This window comes from Octopus bimaculoides, chromosome 13 (genome assembly GCF_046866305.1).
Source record: "Octopus bimaculoides isolate indiv1 chromosome 13, ASM4686630v1, whole genome shotgun sequence".
Classification (NCBI taxonomy): Eukaryota; Metazoa; Mollusca; class Cephalopoda; order Octopoda; family Octopodidae; genus Octopus; species Octopus bimaculoides.
This window is the reverse complement of record NC_142940.1, coordinates 63,525,507-63,540,429: the sequence shown is the minus strand read 5'-3', so window position 1 is coordinate 63,540,429 and position 14,923 is coordinate 63,525,507. Positions and strand designations below refer to the sequence as shown.

The following is a 14,923-nucleotide window of genomic DNA, read 5'->3' as shown; positions in this document are numbered from 1 at the left end:
GATAACAATACTCTTGATGATTCTTGGAAGTAATCCAAGGTAAAATAACCCTAACTCAAACCTTATGTATTGGTACAATAATATGCACCTGGACACCCATGAGTGCAAGTAAAATATGTTAAATGGAAAAAGAAACCTAATCGTGCATTAGAAACCGAATTTATTGAAACATCTTTTGCATTGGCGAATAGTGTGAATAAATGTGTAAGTGCATCATAATTTGAAACTGGTGATGATGATGATGATGATGACACTAGTTTTTGTTGTTGTTAGTCTATGAATGTATTTTGAGCAAACAATCATTCAAGGGAATAAAAAAAAAAAAAGAAAATGGAAAACCTGCATGTCATCATCTCTAAGAGGAATTCTTTGGAGTATTATCATTTCTATTTTTTCTTCCATTAACAGCGAGTCTAATGGCAAAGCTCCTATATTGCGACACACAGAAGGCCTGGCCGAAGGCTCGTCTTCTGAAATTAAATCTTTAATCACGCATGCCGAAATGCCATTTGAGTCGTCACCTGACACATCTCCTGGGTACGCTTGTCACTTCTACTGAATCTGTCTTTTGTTTTTTTTTTCCCACTTGTCACTCTTTAGTAATTTGTAGTTCTAGTCGTTGCATGCTTTATAGGCAGTAATTCCTCTCTCTCTTTCTTATGCTGTTAAATGTTTGTGTGTTTAAATAATTAATAACCACTCTGCCCTCATTGTTTGTGTCTGTTCAGTTTTGCATGTTCGTATTTTTTTTTTGTGCATGCTTTGTGAGTTAAATTTTTTATGTTGATTTTTTTTTAAATTTCATTTTATTTTTATCATATCTTATTTTTATTTCTAAAAGCTATTTAGGTGATTGGGGAATCAAGATGAAAATTACAATGTTATTAAAACATTTGAAAAATAACTTCCCGTGCTTTTTCAATATAACAATTTCAAATTCAGTTTCTTTCCTTTATGTCCCAAGTTCAAATCCCACTCAATCCCTCTTTTTCCTTTTTATTGTTCTAAGCTCAATAAAATACAAGTTCATTATTGATTCCTCTCTGGAAGGCTGTGATCCAGCAAGGCTGCAGTCTAATTACTGAGATCAAAAGGAGAATTAAAATTTAATTTTCAAGATTGACTCTTATGGGATGGTGGGGGAAGTAAAACAAAAAGAAAAACTTCAAGATTAAGATATTTTATTTATTGGAGTGGTTGGCATTAGGAAAGGCATCCAGTTGTAGAAACCTTTGCCAGATCTGATTGGAGCTTGGTGCAGCCTCCTGGCTCTTCCGACCTCAGTCAAACCGTCCAACTCGTGCCAGCATAGAAACTGAACATTAAATGATGATGATGAAGAACAGCTAATTATATAACATCTTATTTGAGCAGATAAATTGGCTAACTGTTCTGTAGCATAACTGGTACCTTGTCCAGAAAGTGATTCACGCTACGAGTTTTCTAAGTGAGGCTAACTTAAGGTACCTGCAACTTGGGCAGTCGCCCAGGGTGCCATGTACTAGGGACCACCAAAGAAGGCTTGACAAAAACAAGCTTTCCCGGGGCACCAGCAACCCTAAGGCCAGTCCTGTTCCTAAGTGGCTGTTTTTGTAGTCCCTCTCTCAAATTGGTGCCTATAATGTCTTTTACTTATCTATTTATTTGCTTTTCATTTAACCCTATAAAATCCTTGTGTTTTTCATTAATCTCTCCTCCCTGTGTTCTCCCTCCTCTGCTTGCTTTTTCCTTGACCTCCGTTGTGTTTCCTCCTTCAAAATCTTCTCTCTCTCCGCCTGCCAACTCTTTCTCTATATCTAGTGTAGCTCTAACTAATGACTAAAGCAGAAGCAAATCATTAATACTTATTACCTCAGCAGATATGGTAAGTTTATCCTCTCTAATAATATTCCTTAGCGATGAAATGTAAAATCAAATTAGCTAATTGGTGACTGCTGCCTGAGCAGTAAATAATGGAAAGCCCTTCCATTATTTCTAGGAGCGAGCTTATATAGTGATCTTTGAGTAAGGTATTATATGTAAGGATTACCTTGCTTTTATATAACTCGAATCGATTCTCATTGAGTGGATGAATATTGGAAAGAGTTATCCAGTTACAAATATATCTCCTCTCAAAAATTATGCCAATTTCTAGATCTGTCCAGCCATTGCAACATTGACAAAAATAATATTTAGAGTAAATAAATGAATTTGTTTTTTTTTGCTTTGTTTTATTATATTTTATTTTCTATTATTGATGAAAGTAATCCTAATTTAAATAGTTAATATTTAGTTATAAAATGTCATTTATTTGGCTGGGCTGTTGTTGCTCTGCTGGATTCTTCACGCAGTGTACCTGTATGAAATAGTCAGATATTGTGAGCTGATAAAAACACTGATCAGTTACATAATGCTACCACTGCTTACTATTCCTTAGTGTGTTTTTGGTCTTGTTACTTAACCTTGAACATGATCTGGCCTTTGTCTGCCTTGAGTGCAATCCACTCTGTCATATATAGGTTTGGGGTCTTTTCTGAGGAGAACTTCTCCTGTCTTGGAGGCTCCCCAAAAAGGACCTGTCTGTTGCCCTTCCTCCCTTAAGTTATTCTGAAAAATAAAGGAAAAGAAAGACTTTAATCAAAAGTGTTTTGGTGTTGTTCATTACACTTTTGTGGTGTACCTTCTTCATGATTGGCGGTGGTGGGGCATTTGGCCTGCTAGAAATAGCAGCCAAATTGCTCTCTAATCTGATTTCACACTATTCCATGGTGTATATTTATTGTGGGTGGCCTGGGCCTATGAGAGGTAAATGATTCTCATTTCATCTCTTCAGCTCAATGTTAATCTTAGATAATTATTTATTGTGGTAATTGGATTTTAATTTGTATCTTAAGAAGTGCTTGAGTTCTAACTACAGGGCCATGAGATTAAAACCTTACTGCTCCTAAATCTTACAGGCCAATTGTAGGCCCCCAATGGTTGAACATTTACCAGGAGGGAGGTCACTTACCTGTAAAGACTATTGCTCTTACAAAATGCAAAACTTTAAATTTTCAAAATCGATCTTAGAATAGAAAATGCTTCTTGTTTTCCTTGCATTTCAATGCTGCCCTCTTGTCTTTGCAACTCATTATGCTACTATTTTCTTTCTTTCTCTTTCACATACAAATTCCTAATATCATAGCTCACCCGATACTAACAATATTTTTGACTTCCGTAATGGAAGTAGCAGCATCCAGGAACCAATGAGACATCATTCTCTACGCTGTCCAGTCTCCCACAGACCATATAACCTTCACGACATCTTGTCTTCCAGTTCAGAGGCATCATTGTCTTCAGATGAAGAATTATCTTTAGACCAGAAAGAACCATTCCAACCACTTCATCCAGCCAAGTAAGTACCATCTACAACTACATAACACCACTAATAGGCCTAGGGCAGCAGTCCCCAATCATTTTCGCACCATGGACTGCTTTCGTGCAAACAAGATTTCCACAGACCAGGGGATCACACACATAATAAAGTGCGTAATATATAATCTGATTATTTCATGTATAATCCATGTGACAGCATGTGGCTTAGTGGTTAGGGATAGTTAGCTGATGATTGTAAGGTTGTGAGTTCAATTACTGGCAACATGTCTTTGAGCAAGGCACTTTATTTCATGTTGCTCCAGTGCACTCAGTTTGCAAAAATGTTATACCTGTAATTCAAAGGGGGCTCAATGTTGTTACCTTCTGTGTCACACTGGATCACCCTAAGAACTACATTAAGGATACATGTGTCTGTGGAGTACTCAGCCACTTGGAATTTAATTTCATGAGCCTGCTGTTCCATTGATAGGATCAAATGGAACACTAGTTGTCATAACCAACGGAATGCCATCAGCAAAAAGAAAAAAAACATGCAAAAACACCCCACAGACTGTGATAGTCAATAAAAGAAAAATAAAATTAAAAAATTTCTTTCTGTGTGACCGGATACCAAATGGTCCATGGCCAAGTACTGGTCTGTCCTGGTCAGCCCTGATTGAGCAGACTTATGATTAATGATATTGCAGCTGTGACCATCCAGCTTTTTGTTGTCCTTGACCATATACAATGGTTTCTCTTTTCATAAAATGGTATGGTGGAATTGAGAAAATTATGCTGCTATTTCTAGCAAATTGAGCTACTCCATAGCAGCTCCTTCACTGGGTTGCTTGGGGCTCTATGGCTCAGTTGTACAGGGACATGTAAATATTTTGTTGAATGTGTCTCTGTTTTTACTTTGAATTATTGTCTCCAAGCTTACCAGCATGAAGAAGAAAAGGATGTTAAATGAAGATGATGATGAGGATACTGCTAAAGAATCGCTCAGTTTGATTCCACGTGTTAGCATTATACCAACCAACTGTTCAGAGCACTTTGACTTTTATGGCAGCAAATGTATTGCTCTCAACCCATCTAGGAAATCTTGGTGGTTAACAAATACCATTCTCAATTCACGTTCCTCACTCAGTCGATTTGCCATGACCCTGAAACTGCAGGTGGTTTATTCAACTGTGCTATTGTGATGTGGGTGACAATAACTCCCTATAACACTAGAGATAGTCATCCATTACCACAAAGTTGGGAACTTTATTCACCACCGCCACTACCAAGAGTTTCACTTACCACCAGAATACGTAGGAGACTAACAAATAATGTTTATACATTGCATGGTCTGTAAGATCTCTGTCTTTCACTTTGTAGGAGAGCTTTCTCTTTTAATCTATACCGTTTCCTGCCATCATGGCTCTCTAAGCAATATTTCCATTGTAAAAGCTTTTCTATTTGCTGCTTGCTTCACTTCATTCATCAAAACTTCTTCCAAACTCTCCTTCCTTCCCTAGGTTCTCAATCTTGCATGCACACAGTCACCATGTCCCCGAATTCTTCAAATTGGTTGAATCCAATAAATTGACTGGTCTTTTCAGCATCACTTCCATTCTCCTCAAATAGTACTTTCCAGAATTGCCAAATTTGTCTTCAATTTCTTTCTCCAGAGTTCTGTCCAAATCTTTAGAAAAAATCTGTAGCGTGTATCTTCCCCTGACAAGGTAAGCTGTCTGAACCTGTCTTATCATTCTCATTCCCAACACTTCTAAGATGGTCAGAGCAGTTGCAAACAAGTCGCATTGTCAACAACTTGGTTGGATTCAAGTGTTTTGTGTTATGTTGTTAAACCCTTTATTTCTTCTCTTTACCGTTGCTCCTTTCCTTACTCCCCTTCTCCACACTTCTCTCGACCCCCCCCCCCCCCATTCTGCCACTGTGCTTGGCCTTCATCCTTTCCTTTTCTTGGCTCTCCTTTCTTTTTTTCTCCTTTATCCTAAACTTTTTCTCTGTATTTCTGAACTAAGTCTGAAAACTTATACTTTTCTCTGTAACAGTGGTTCTCAGCTGGGGTCCATACAAGACATTTGGGGGTTCAGGCAGCAAAATAGTAAATTGTCCACAATAGTAAAAAATTTCTCTTGCTTTAGATGTCTGTATTAATGTGTTGCAAGAAGCAGCTAAGTTTCTTTCTCAAATGTTTTCCATAATTCATTCTACACAAGTGAAGGTGTGAATTTTGAAAGCAGTTTCTATAAAACTAGTTTTTAAGCTGAATGTCTATGGGGGTCCACCAGAATAAAATAGTAATCAAAGGGGTCCATAGATTAAAAAAAAAAAAAAGAAATGGTTGAGAACCCCTGTTCTAGAGCTTTTCTTTTATAACTTTTTTTTCCTTCTTTGAGGTCAACCTATTAATATTAACTGTGAATGTTCTTTGGACCTCTGTTGTTTGTTTTTTTATGTGTCTTTGTCTTTTGTTATTGATATGTGTATATGTATATACAGCAGGTTTGTTTTCAAAATCGATCAATCCATGGCCAACCAATTTTGTGTTTTTTAGGAATATTTAGGACACATTTCATATATTTTCTGTTTTGTATGACTCTAAGATGTGTGTGTGTGTGTGTGATTTAGCTGCTATGTCTAATGGGTTGAATGAGCGTGCAGAGACAATTGTATGTAACAACATTGTATAATTGAACTATTGTTAGATGATCACTCATCTGTAAAATACATAATCTGACAAGAGTTGGTATTCTTTTCTTCATTTCCACAGCGTACAACATAAAAAAAAAACCATTGGTAATTTTATTCATGATTTTTCACTGAAGCGTGCAATTATGATGGCTTAACTTTGTTAATCATCAGGTGAAACTGGAGTCGTTAACTAATTGGGTTGTTTACACTCACTTTAATTAACAAGAATCTACCACCAGATGGCACAGCTGTTGCAAATAGCTGTTGTTTATGCTGTCTGTCTGTTAAATGTGTTGTGAAATATTCTCACAGATCTTGCAGGCAGCAACAAAACTTGTCTCTATTTTTACTAAAACTTTTATTTCTGCATCTTTTTATTTGTTGATATATTGTGTGTGTGTGAGTGCATTTGTCCAACTATAAGTTAACTGCATTCTATTTCTTCAGTGATGGTAAGCCATTTGACAACTGCAAACAAGTGAGGTACCAGCAGTCTTCAACACCAACACCAAGCAGTTCTTCAAAGGTGGGTACAGTACCTCCTGGTAATGCACCCTCTGGATCAGCGACAGCAGCATCTACTGCAGCCTCTTCAGCATCTTCAAGCAATACACCAGATCCCAGCGTAGACTTTGAGCTCGATTTCAAAGTGTTTATTAACAGCGGGAAGTGGATTCTGCATCCAAAAGACAACAAAGAAGAAGACCTCAAGAAGGGGTACACAGTTTTTGCTTCTTATATTTCGTTGATCTCATAATCTTGTCTTTAACATTCCTCACTTGTGACTTGTGGTGGTCAGTTTTACCCACTGCATGTGGTTTAATATTATGCGGGTCTTTGGAATCTGTAGCAGAGCCAACTCTGTTGCTGTCACTTGTAAAGGGTCTTATGTTTTAGAAAAAACCCAATTTTTCCTTCCCTTTTCCTCACCAGTGTCAAAGGTCTAAAAAGGGCCATGAACATAGCTTTTCACCTTTTGATTAAGATATTGGAAAAAAAAACAAAACATTTTATTGCTCCAAATATTGAAAAGAATCAAATTAGTTTTATGGATTCAGTTTCCAGATAAGGTGTACAATTGAATTAAAAATCGATCTTCTTTTTCTTAGGTGACCCAGTAGTATAATTAATAATATTTATGAGAACTAGCAGAATCATTAGCATGCTGGGTAAAATGCTTTGTGATATTTTGTTCATCTTTGTCCTGAGTTCAAGCTCTGCTGAAGTAGACTTTACCTTTCATCCTTTCACGGTCAATAAATTAAGAACCAGTCAAATACTGGGGTTGATGTGATCGACTTACTCCCTCCCCACGAATTTCAGACCATGCGCCTATAGTCGAAGGGATCGATATATTTCAAATGGAACATATTTATGAGCTATTTATTTCTTTATTGTCCACAGGGTGGTGGTGTTGGTGGTGGTGGTGGGGGGGATAAACACAGAGGGGACAAACAAGGACAGACAAATGGTTTAGGTCAATTACATTGACCCTCAGTGCGTAACTGGTATTTATTTAATCGACCCCAAAAGGATGAAAGGCAAAGTCAACTTCGGCAGAGTTTGAGCTTAGAACGTAACAGCAGACGAAACATCGCTAAGCATTTTGCCCAGTGTGCTAACGATTCTGCCAGTTCGCCTCCATATTTATGAGATATTGTGTGTGTGTGTGTGTGTGTTGCTGTTTATTGTACTTGTTGATATTGCAGGGTTCACAAAAAGCCAGAGACATCTCCTGTCGCTGGCCGTAAAAAGATGAAGCGACAAGACTCCAATACAACGCTATTCACTCATACGAGTCATGTCAAGAAAGGGCCCCCTGCACAACCACCAGCCATTGAGAACACCGTATTCTTTTTGCCAGGCTTAGATGTGAGAGTGAGTACAGCTGCAGTCTCGTCTGGAACTGCTGGTTTAGCAACTTTTCGGCGTTACCTTTTTTCCTTCTTCTGTAGTCATCTTCATCCTCATGATAATGATGATGACTGTCACCCTAACCACCACCTCCACCCCTTCCACAGTCACCACCATCTGTCATCACCACTACCATCAATGATGCTTTCATCATTGTCGTCATCCCCCCCACCCAAATCTCCCCTTATTATATCATTACCATCATCATCATCTCTCTCTCTTTATACCATCCCCATCATCATCAACACTCTTCCTTCTCCTCTCCATCACCATCATCATGACCACTGTCTTCACTACCCCCACCACTCACTGCACTGCCACCTTCACCATCATCCTTATCACACCCCCTCCTCACCTATCTCCACCACTACCTCAAACATCGTCATCACTACCATGGCCACCATTGCCAACATCACTATCATCATCAGCATTATTGATATTACTACTTCTGTGCTTCTATTCTCAGCGAAGATCCTGTCAGTGTTTGATATGGTAAGTAGCAATAAAATAATGTTACTGATAAAAATGGCTGCTATTAATTAACATACTGGAATTATTTCAAATTCCTGCAAGTCTTCTGTTTCTGGAGAATTGGTCTTGTATTCAGTCGCATGTAAATATTATGTAAATCTTTCTTGAGTGACAAATAGGTTTCCATTGCATCATTTGTGTTTGGTGTTTTTCTTGTGTGTTGGTAGAGTCATATGTTGCAGTTCTGCTAAATTAATAAACATATGTGTTAGTGTGAAGTCACCAGTCTTCCAAGAATTTAATGCAAATTATAGGAGAAGAGTTCTGCTAGCATTTGTTGACTGTTGAATTATATTTTATTGATAGACTAGTGCTGTTAAAATAGCAGAAAAAATTTAAAATGATCAAAGAGATGGTTGGTGGAGGCACATGGCCTAATGGTTAGAGCAGCAGACTTGTGGCCAAGGGATCTCAGGTTCGAATCTCAGACCAGGTGATGTGTGTGTTTATGAACGAAACACCTAAGCTCTATGTGGCTATAGCAGATGGTAATGGTGAACTTCTGCTGACTCTTTTGTCACAATTTTCTCTCACTCTTTCCTCCTGTATCTAGCAGCTCGCCTGTGACGGACTGGTATCTCATCCAGGTGAGGAACCTATACACCAATGAAACCAGGAAACTGGCCCTTATGAGCCAGGCATGGCTCGAGAAGGAACAAACAACAACAACAAAAGATGAGTGCTTTATGTGTAATCAATAGTGTGACTATCTGACAAGCAATAGATACAGGGTTTGAGCCCTGTCTGTTGCTTTTAGTACTAATATATACAAGGTCTAATCAAAAAGTGTCAGCATTGCTGCCATGGTAACGGAGCTAAAGTATGCAGTGTGAACCCGCTTGGCACAGATTAACCTTGGTCTCTGTCACACTAAAATATGATGTCCTTATTTACTTCCATTGTTTGTAACAGTGCTTGGAAGGAAGTAATGTGTGTAGAGTGTGGTCATCTTACCACACCACTGGGATTCCATCAGTGACCATGGCTGAGAAAATTGAGCACAGTTTTGCTTCAAGTTTTGCTAATACCTGTGATCTTTTCTCTTTTCCTCTTTCAAAAAATCAAATCTCACTTGAAAGGAACAAGATTTCTAGATGTTGAGGAAATCCAAGAGAATGCGAAGAGGCAGCTGCATGCTATCCCAAAAAGAGTTCTGGGAATGCCTCCGTCAATGGAGACAACACTGGATAAAGTGTGAGTCCACTTCAGAAGTGGACTCACTTCAAAGGAGATTAAATCTTGAATTGATGTGTGTTGATGTTGTTGTTTTATTTTTATGGCACCAGTTCTGATACTTTTTGATTGCATTTTGTAATTACATAAATTAATCGTCTTTGTCATTTATTTACTTTTATATGGGACTCTTCCATTATTGCTGTCTTTCACTGGTTTATTATGGGTTTTTTTTCTTTGTTTTTATATTTATTTTTAGGTTCACTATAATTCTAAAACTAGTGCTTTAGATTCACCTGCTGCTAAGCCAGGTATGCCAACAGTTAATCTCGTTCCAGAAATGACTCCAGAAAAGGACAAAGATAAAGACACAATTTCAACACCCATCAGCAAACGAAGTAATGTGAAGAAAGCTAATTTGTATGCTTGGGTGTTTTTGCAATCACTACCTGAGGTAAGTCAGCAGGAATATCTTCTAACTTAATGATTTAAAAAAAACTGACAAAACTTAAAAGTTCAACACTCAAAATGGGATAGTTTTTGTCTGAAGGTTGATACAGTACATTGTTTTCCTTCCTCCCTCCCTCCATTCATTCATGTTTTCAGAAGAAGTGTATAAAATTCCTCGATTATTTAAATGTTACAATGTAAATCCACTGTTTAAATTTCAAGTTTCATTTTCAACTAATTTTTCACTTTCAATGATAACTTTTTGTATTTTATTGTATTGTGTGGGGGGTGGGGTAGGGTGTATTTTCAACTCTTGAGTTCACCCATCAAGAATTTTTCTCTTTGGACATTTTCAGGAAATGATTATCAGCCCCTATTTACTTGATTTCCTTGAACAAGCATTGGAACCATTACCATTGTCTCAACCATTTTCCACAAAGAAAGGTAAACTGACAACAGTAGATTATTATTATTATTATTATTATTATTATTATTATTGTTTTAGATGTGAAATACATCAATTGTTTACTGCCCATTTTCCCAACAGAGAGCACTTTGGCATATCCCCATATATTCCTAATCTGTAACACTATTAATGGTGCACAACTCGTTAATGATATTAGTAATGGTATTAATAATACTCATGTTTATTGAGTTTAATGTAATGTTTAAGAGTAACAATTACTTCTTTAAGCAGCTGTTGACTTTTGGCTTACTTCCCTTGGTGTCAAATGTGCTGTGAGGAACATTTGTCTCATGTGGCACCAGTAATGAAAGAAAGAGAGCGAGACATTGCCAAGAATTATTGTGAAATGTTCTCTTGGAGGAAACCTTGAATAAAAAAAAAAGACTTTGCTTATTAAAAAGTAGAATGGTTGATGACATCTACTTCTACAGATATGTGTAGATTATTAACTGCAGAATGAAATTTTTTTTCTTTGTATATAACTTTGCGTTTTCTGATATCTTTTATCAAGTTAACTTTTCTCTTTTTAAAATCTTCCTTCAAAGGGAAAGAAACAAGGCTTCTGTAAGACTTTACAATTTTGATGCTGATTTTCTCATAGAATCATGAAAATGTTTTCTTTTGATTTTTTTTTTTTTTCTTTGGCCCTGCCCTATCATTTGCATTAAAGGGTCAAATTAGTTTTGTCTGTTGTAAGTGCAAAAAAGGAGCTGCTGGGAAGCATTTTAGATTCACTGTTTTTTGATGATTAATTACATGTAGGATTGTCATTTTGTATCAGTGAAATTCCTCCATTAATTTGTAAAAAGCACCATCCGAATGTGGCCAATGCCAGTGCCACCTCGACTGGATTCCGTGCTGGTGGCACATAAAAAGCACCAACCGATCGTGGTTGTTGCCAGCCCCATCTGGCCCCTGTCCAGTGGCACATAAAAAACACCCACTACACTCTCGGACTGGTTGGTGTTAGGAAGGACATCCAGCTGAAGAAACACTGCCAGATCAGACTGGAGCCTGGTGCAGCCTCCTGGCTTCCCAGACCCCAGTCGAACCGTCCAACCCATGCCAGCATGGAAAATGGGCGTTAAATGATGATGATGATGAATTAAGGCAGTGAGCTGGTAGAACCGTTAGCATGTCAGACAAAATGCTTAGCGGCATTTCACCCATCAGACTATTTTTCTCAGTTCAAATTCCGCTAAGGTTGACTTTGCCTTTCATCCTTTTGAGGTTGATAAAATAGATGCCAGTTGAGCAATGCAATTCTGGTTTGTAATTGTATACAAATAATCATAATGGATAGAAATAAATAAAATCGATTAAGAACATCTCTCTTGTTCGTGTTCCAGCTGTTGTGCTGTTATTGTCTCCTTGATTTAGAATTATTGTCAAATTACTGAAGCTGTTGTCTCTTACTTTTGTCCATTCTTTGTTCTTTCAGCTGAGTTAGTGGGTCAAGTCTTGATGGATTTGGACGCTTCTACAACGTCCCTTGGTCTACCAGCTGCCTATGCCTCTTTCCCTGTAGATGTTGTTGTATTCATACGTGTTGATTCATCTGTCATTCGATTTAACTGTGCACCAATGTCACGCGTTGAATGCATGATTCAGGTGCCATCACTTGAGACTGTTTTCTCGACGAAAGGAACAGATGAGAATATTATTGGAGAGGGAACACCTCCATTGAAAGCCAAAAGTAAGTTGCAATATTGTGCTTCTTATTGTGTGTCTATTATTTATTATTATTATTATTATTAAGGCAGTGGGTTGGCAGAATTGTTAGCACGCTGGGCAAAATGCTTAGCGGTATTTTGCCTGCCACTACGTTCTGAGTTCAAATTCCACTGAGGTCGACTTTGCCTTTCATCCTTTTGGAGTCCATAAAATTAGTAACAGTTATGCACTGGGGTCACTATAAATCAAGTTAATCCCTTCCCCCAAATTTGAGGCTTTGTGCTTCCAGTAGAACGGATTATTATTATTATTATCATCATCATCATCTTTCCTTTCAGACCACAAACGATCACCATCAGTTCACCGAGAAAGAAACTACAGTGGAAATCAGGATAGTTCTACAGGCAGCAGTGGTTCAACGTTTGGTAGCACTCTGGGACATGGTGGGATGCGACCTCGTGTCAGTAGTACTGCATCAGAATACACAAGCCAAGCCCAGCTCACCTCTTCCGGTGGACTTAGTTTTACTGCTTGTTTGACAAATTTCTCATTGTATATATTCCATCCTTATGGGGGTGGACAAAGAAAACAGCAGACCGTTGGATCTCCAGGCTATCTGGGGGGATTCCAGAAATCAGAACTTGGTAAGTAGTTTTGACCCTTTAACATTCAGATTACTTTGTCATGTGTAATGTTTATTTATTCTCATTGATTTTAATTAATCATTTGTTATTTCGTGGCTTTGAGATTTTCATGATGTGATTGTTTATTTTTAAAATGACATTGTCGGGTAGGTGTGAGAGGCTGCATCTGACCAGTTTGAACATGAAATAGGTAGACTCTTTTGACCAGACATCATCATCCAGTGTTTTAAATTTGGGTTTTGTTCCCATTAACAGAGGTGGCCGGATCTACCTCAATGCCATAGCAACCGAGGTAGGCAGGTGCAGCCCACCCCAACCTTTGGGCTGGTTGGTGCCCATTCTCCTTTGCTATCATGAGGCTTTTCTGGAGCTGGATTTTCTATGGGGAGCATGCCCTCGCTTACTCCCAACCTCAGTTTCTAGACATGAGTGGTCCCGAGACCAAGGCCTCTACCACGATTTTTAAGAAATGTGGTGGAAAACTAACTCAGGAAAGCAGGGACGCTACTCCCTGAGACTCGTTTTGGAGCCTCACTAAAGGGTTAATGATGTTTAACCATTTTGATGCCATTCCATTGGAGACCAATGCTGGTTCTAACCTGTCTGCCATTATAATTTTAAGAAATGTTTTGTATGTTCCAAAAATTAGTTTTGTGACAAAGTTGCTTATTTTACATAATCGCACAGATTCTTGATTGTTTCAAAATTAACCAAAATACATAGAAAAGAATATTTTGTTTTGTTCCATTGTGTTCTGGGTTCAAATCTTACTGTAGTTAAATTTGTCTTCTGTATCTTTAGGGGTAGGTAAGATAATTCAAGGCTTTTACTGAGGTGTGTATATGTGAGAGATTCACTTATTCCCCTAAAAATTTCTCCTTTGAGAAATTGATTTATTTTTCTTTAAAATTACATTTTCATTTATTTATAATTCTGTGAAATCTGTAATATTACTTTCTCTGTTATGAGGAAAAAATAACTCCCTCCCTTAAAAATGTGTAACCTTTTAAGAAACTGATATAGTATCCTTAAAATTAAAAGGGAGAAAAAAAAACCCAAACTATATTGATAATTCCGTTTACATATTTGATAATATTATTTCTCTTCATTGAATTTCAGGTTGCATTCAAGAACATGGTGGTAATCTTTTCACTGAATTTACTCGTAAAGATTCCCTTAGTCTCAATGTTGAATTCATTAAAGTACATATATCACGGAGTCGCAAACTGGATGTACGTCTTGGAGACCCCATGTTCACCGGTTCTTCTTCTACGATGAGCCAACCTCCACAACCCACACCTACAACAGGCGGAGTACGTTCAGAAGGAATTAAATCGAATTGTGTAAGATTTTCAGGTAAATATTTTGGTTAATATACGAATAATTAAATTGAATGTGAAGAATATGATTTGATATCATAGTTACATCATCATCATCATTTAATGTCCATTTTGGCATGGTTTGGAGTGTTTGACAGGAGCTGGTAAGGCTGGGGGCTGCACTAGGCTCCATTGTCTGTTTTAGCATGGTCTCTAATTGGATGCCCTTCCTGACACCAACCACTTTACAGTGTGTAAAGGGTGATCTTTATGTGGCACCAGCACCAGTGCTTTTTCCATGGCACCTACAAATGCGTAAATGTAAACAGGCTGAGTTCTTTCTGTCAGTCTGATCTGAAGTGAGTCTTTAGTGTGATACTAGATTATATTTCTGGAAAAACCTGAAAACTTCTAAATTTCAAACAACTCTGTGAGTTATTATTCAGGTCACTGCCTGGAATCGAACTTGGAATCTTGGGGTTAGTAGCCCGCACTCTTAACCACTACACCATATGCCCATTAAGGCCAATACAGGACAAGCAGGCTTAACCTTGTATCAACTGCAAAGGAAATTCTGTTCTGGATTTGGTTGCTGTTGTATCAAAGTTCTACCTCAATCTCCTTGTGTGCTCAGTGTCAGCCTCATGTATCCTCGAGGGTGAAGACCAACTGGTGAATGGTTTGTGATGGGACCTTAGAATTGGGGGTGGCGGTGG

At 37.9% G+C, this 14,923-nt stretch overlaps 1 protein-coding gene across 2 annotated transcripts in view; it reads left to right on the top strand.

Moving 5' to 3' along the window:
* The window catches only part of LOC106884293 (bridge-like lipid transfer protein family member 1), a 208,567-nt gene that overhangs the window by 132,874 nt on the left and 60,770 nt on the right, over positions 1-14,923 (top strand). For both annotated transcript variants that reach the window (XM_089361980.1, XM_089361979.1), the window contains exons 44-52: positions 409-537; positions 3,164-3,373; positions 6,484-6,753; positions 7,746-7,914; positions 9,914-10,108; positions 10,461-10,548; positions 12,012-12,266; positions 12,583-12,888; positions 14,008-14,244. In XM_089361980.1, coding sequence (XP_089218106.1) covers positions 409-537; positions 3,164-3,373; positions 6,484-6,753; positions 7,746-7,914; positions 9,914-10,108; positions 10,461-10,548; positions 12,012-12,266; positions 12,583-12,888; positions 14,008-14,244 — 1,859 coding nt within the window. The remainder of the gene's footprint in view (positions 1-408; positions 538-3,163; positions 3,374-6,483; positions 6,754-7,745; positions 7,915-9,913; positions 10,109-10,460; positions 10,549-12,011; positions 12,267-12,582; positions 12,889-14,007; positions 14,245-14,923) is intronic.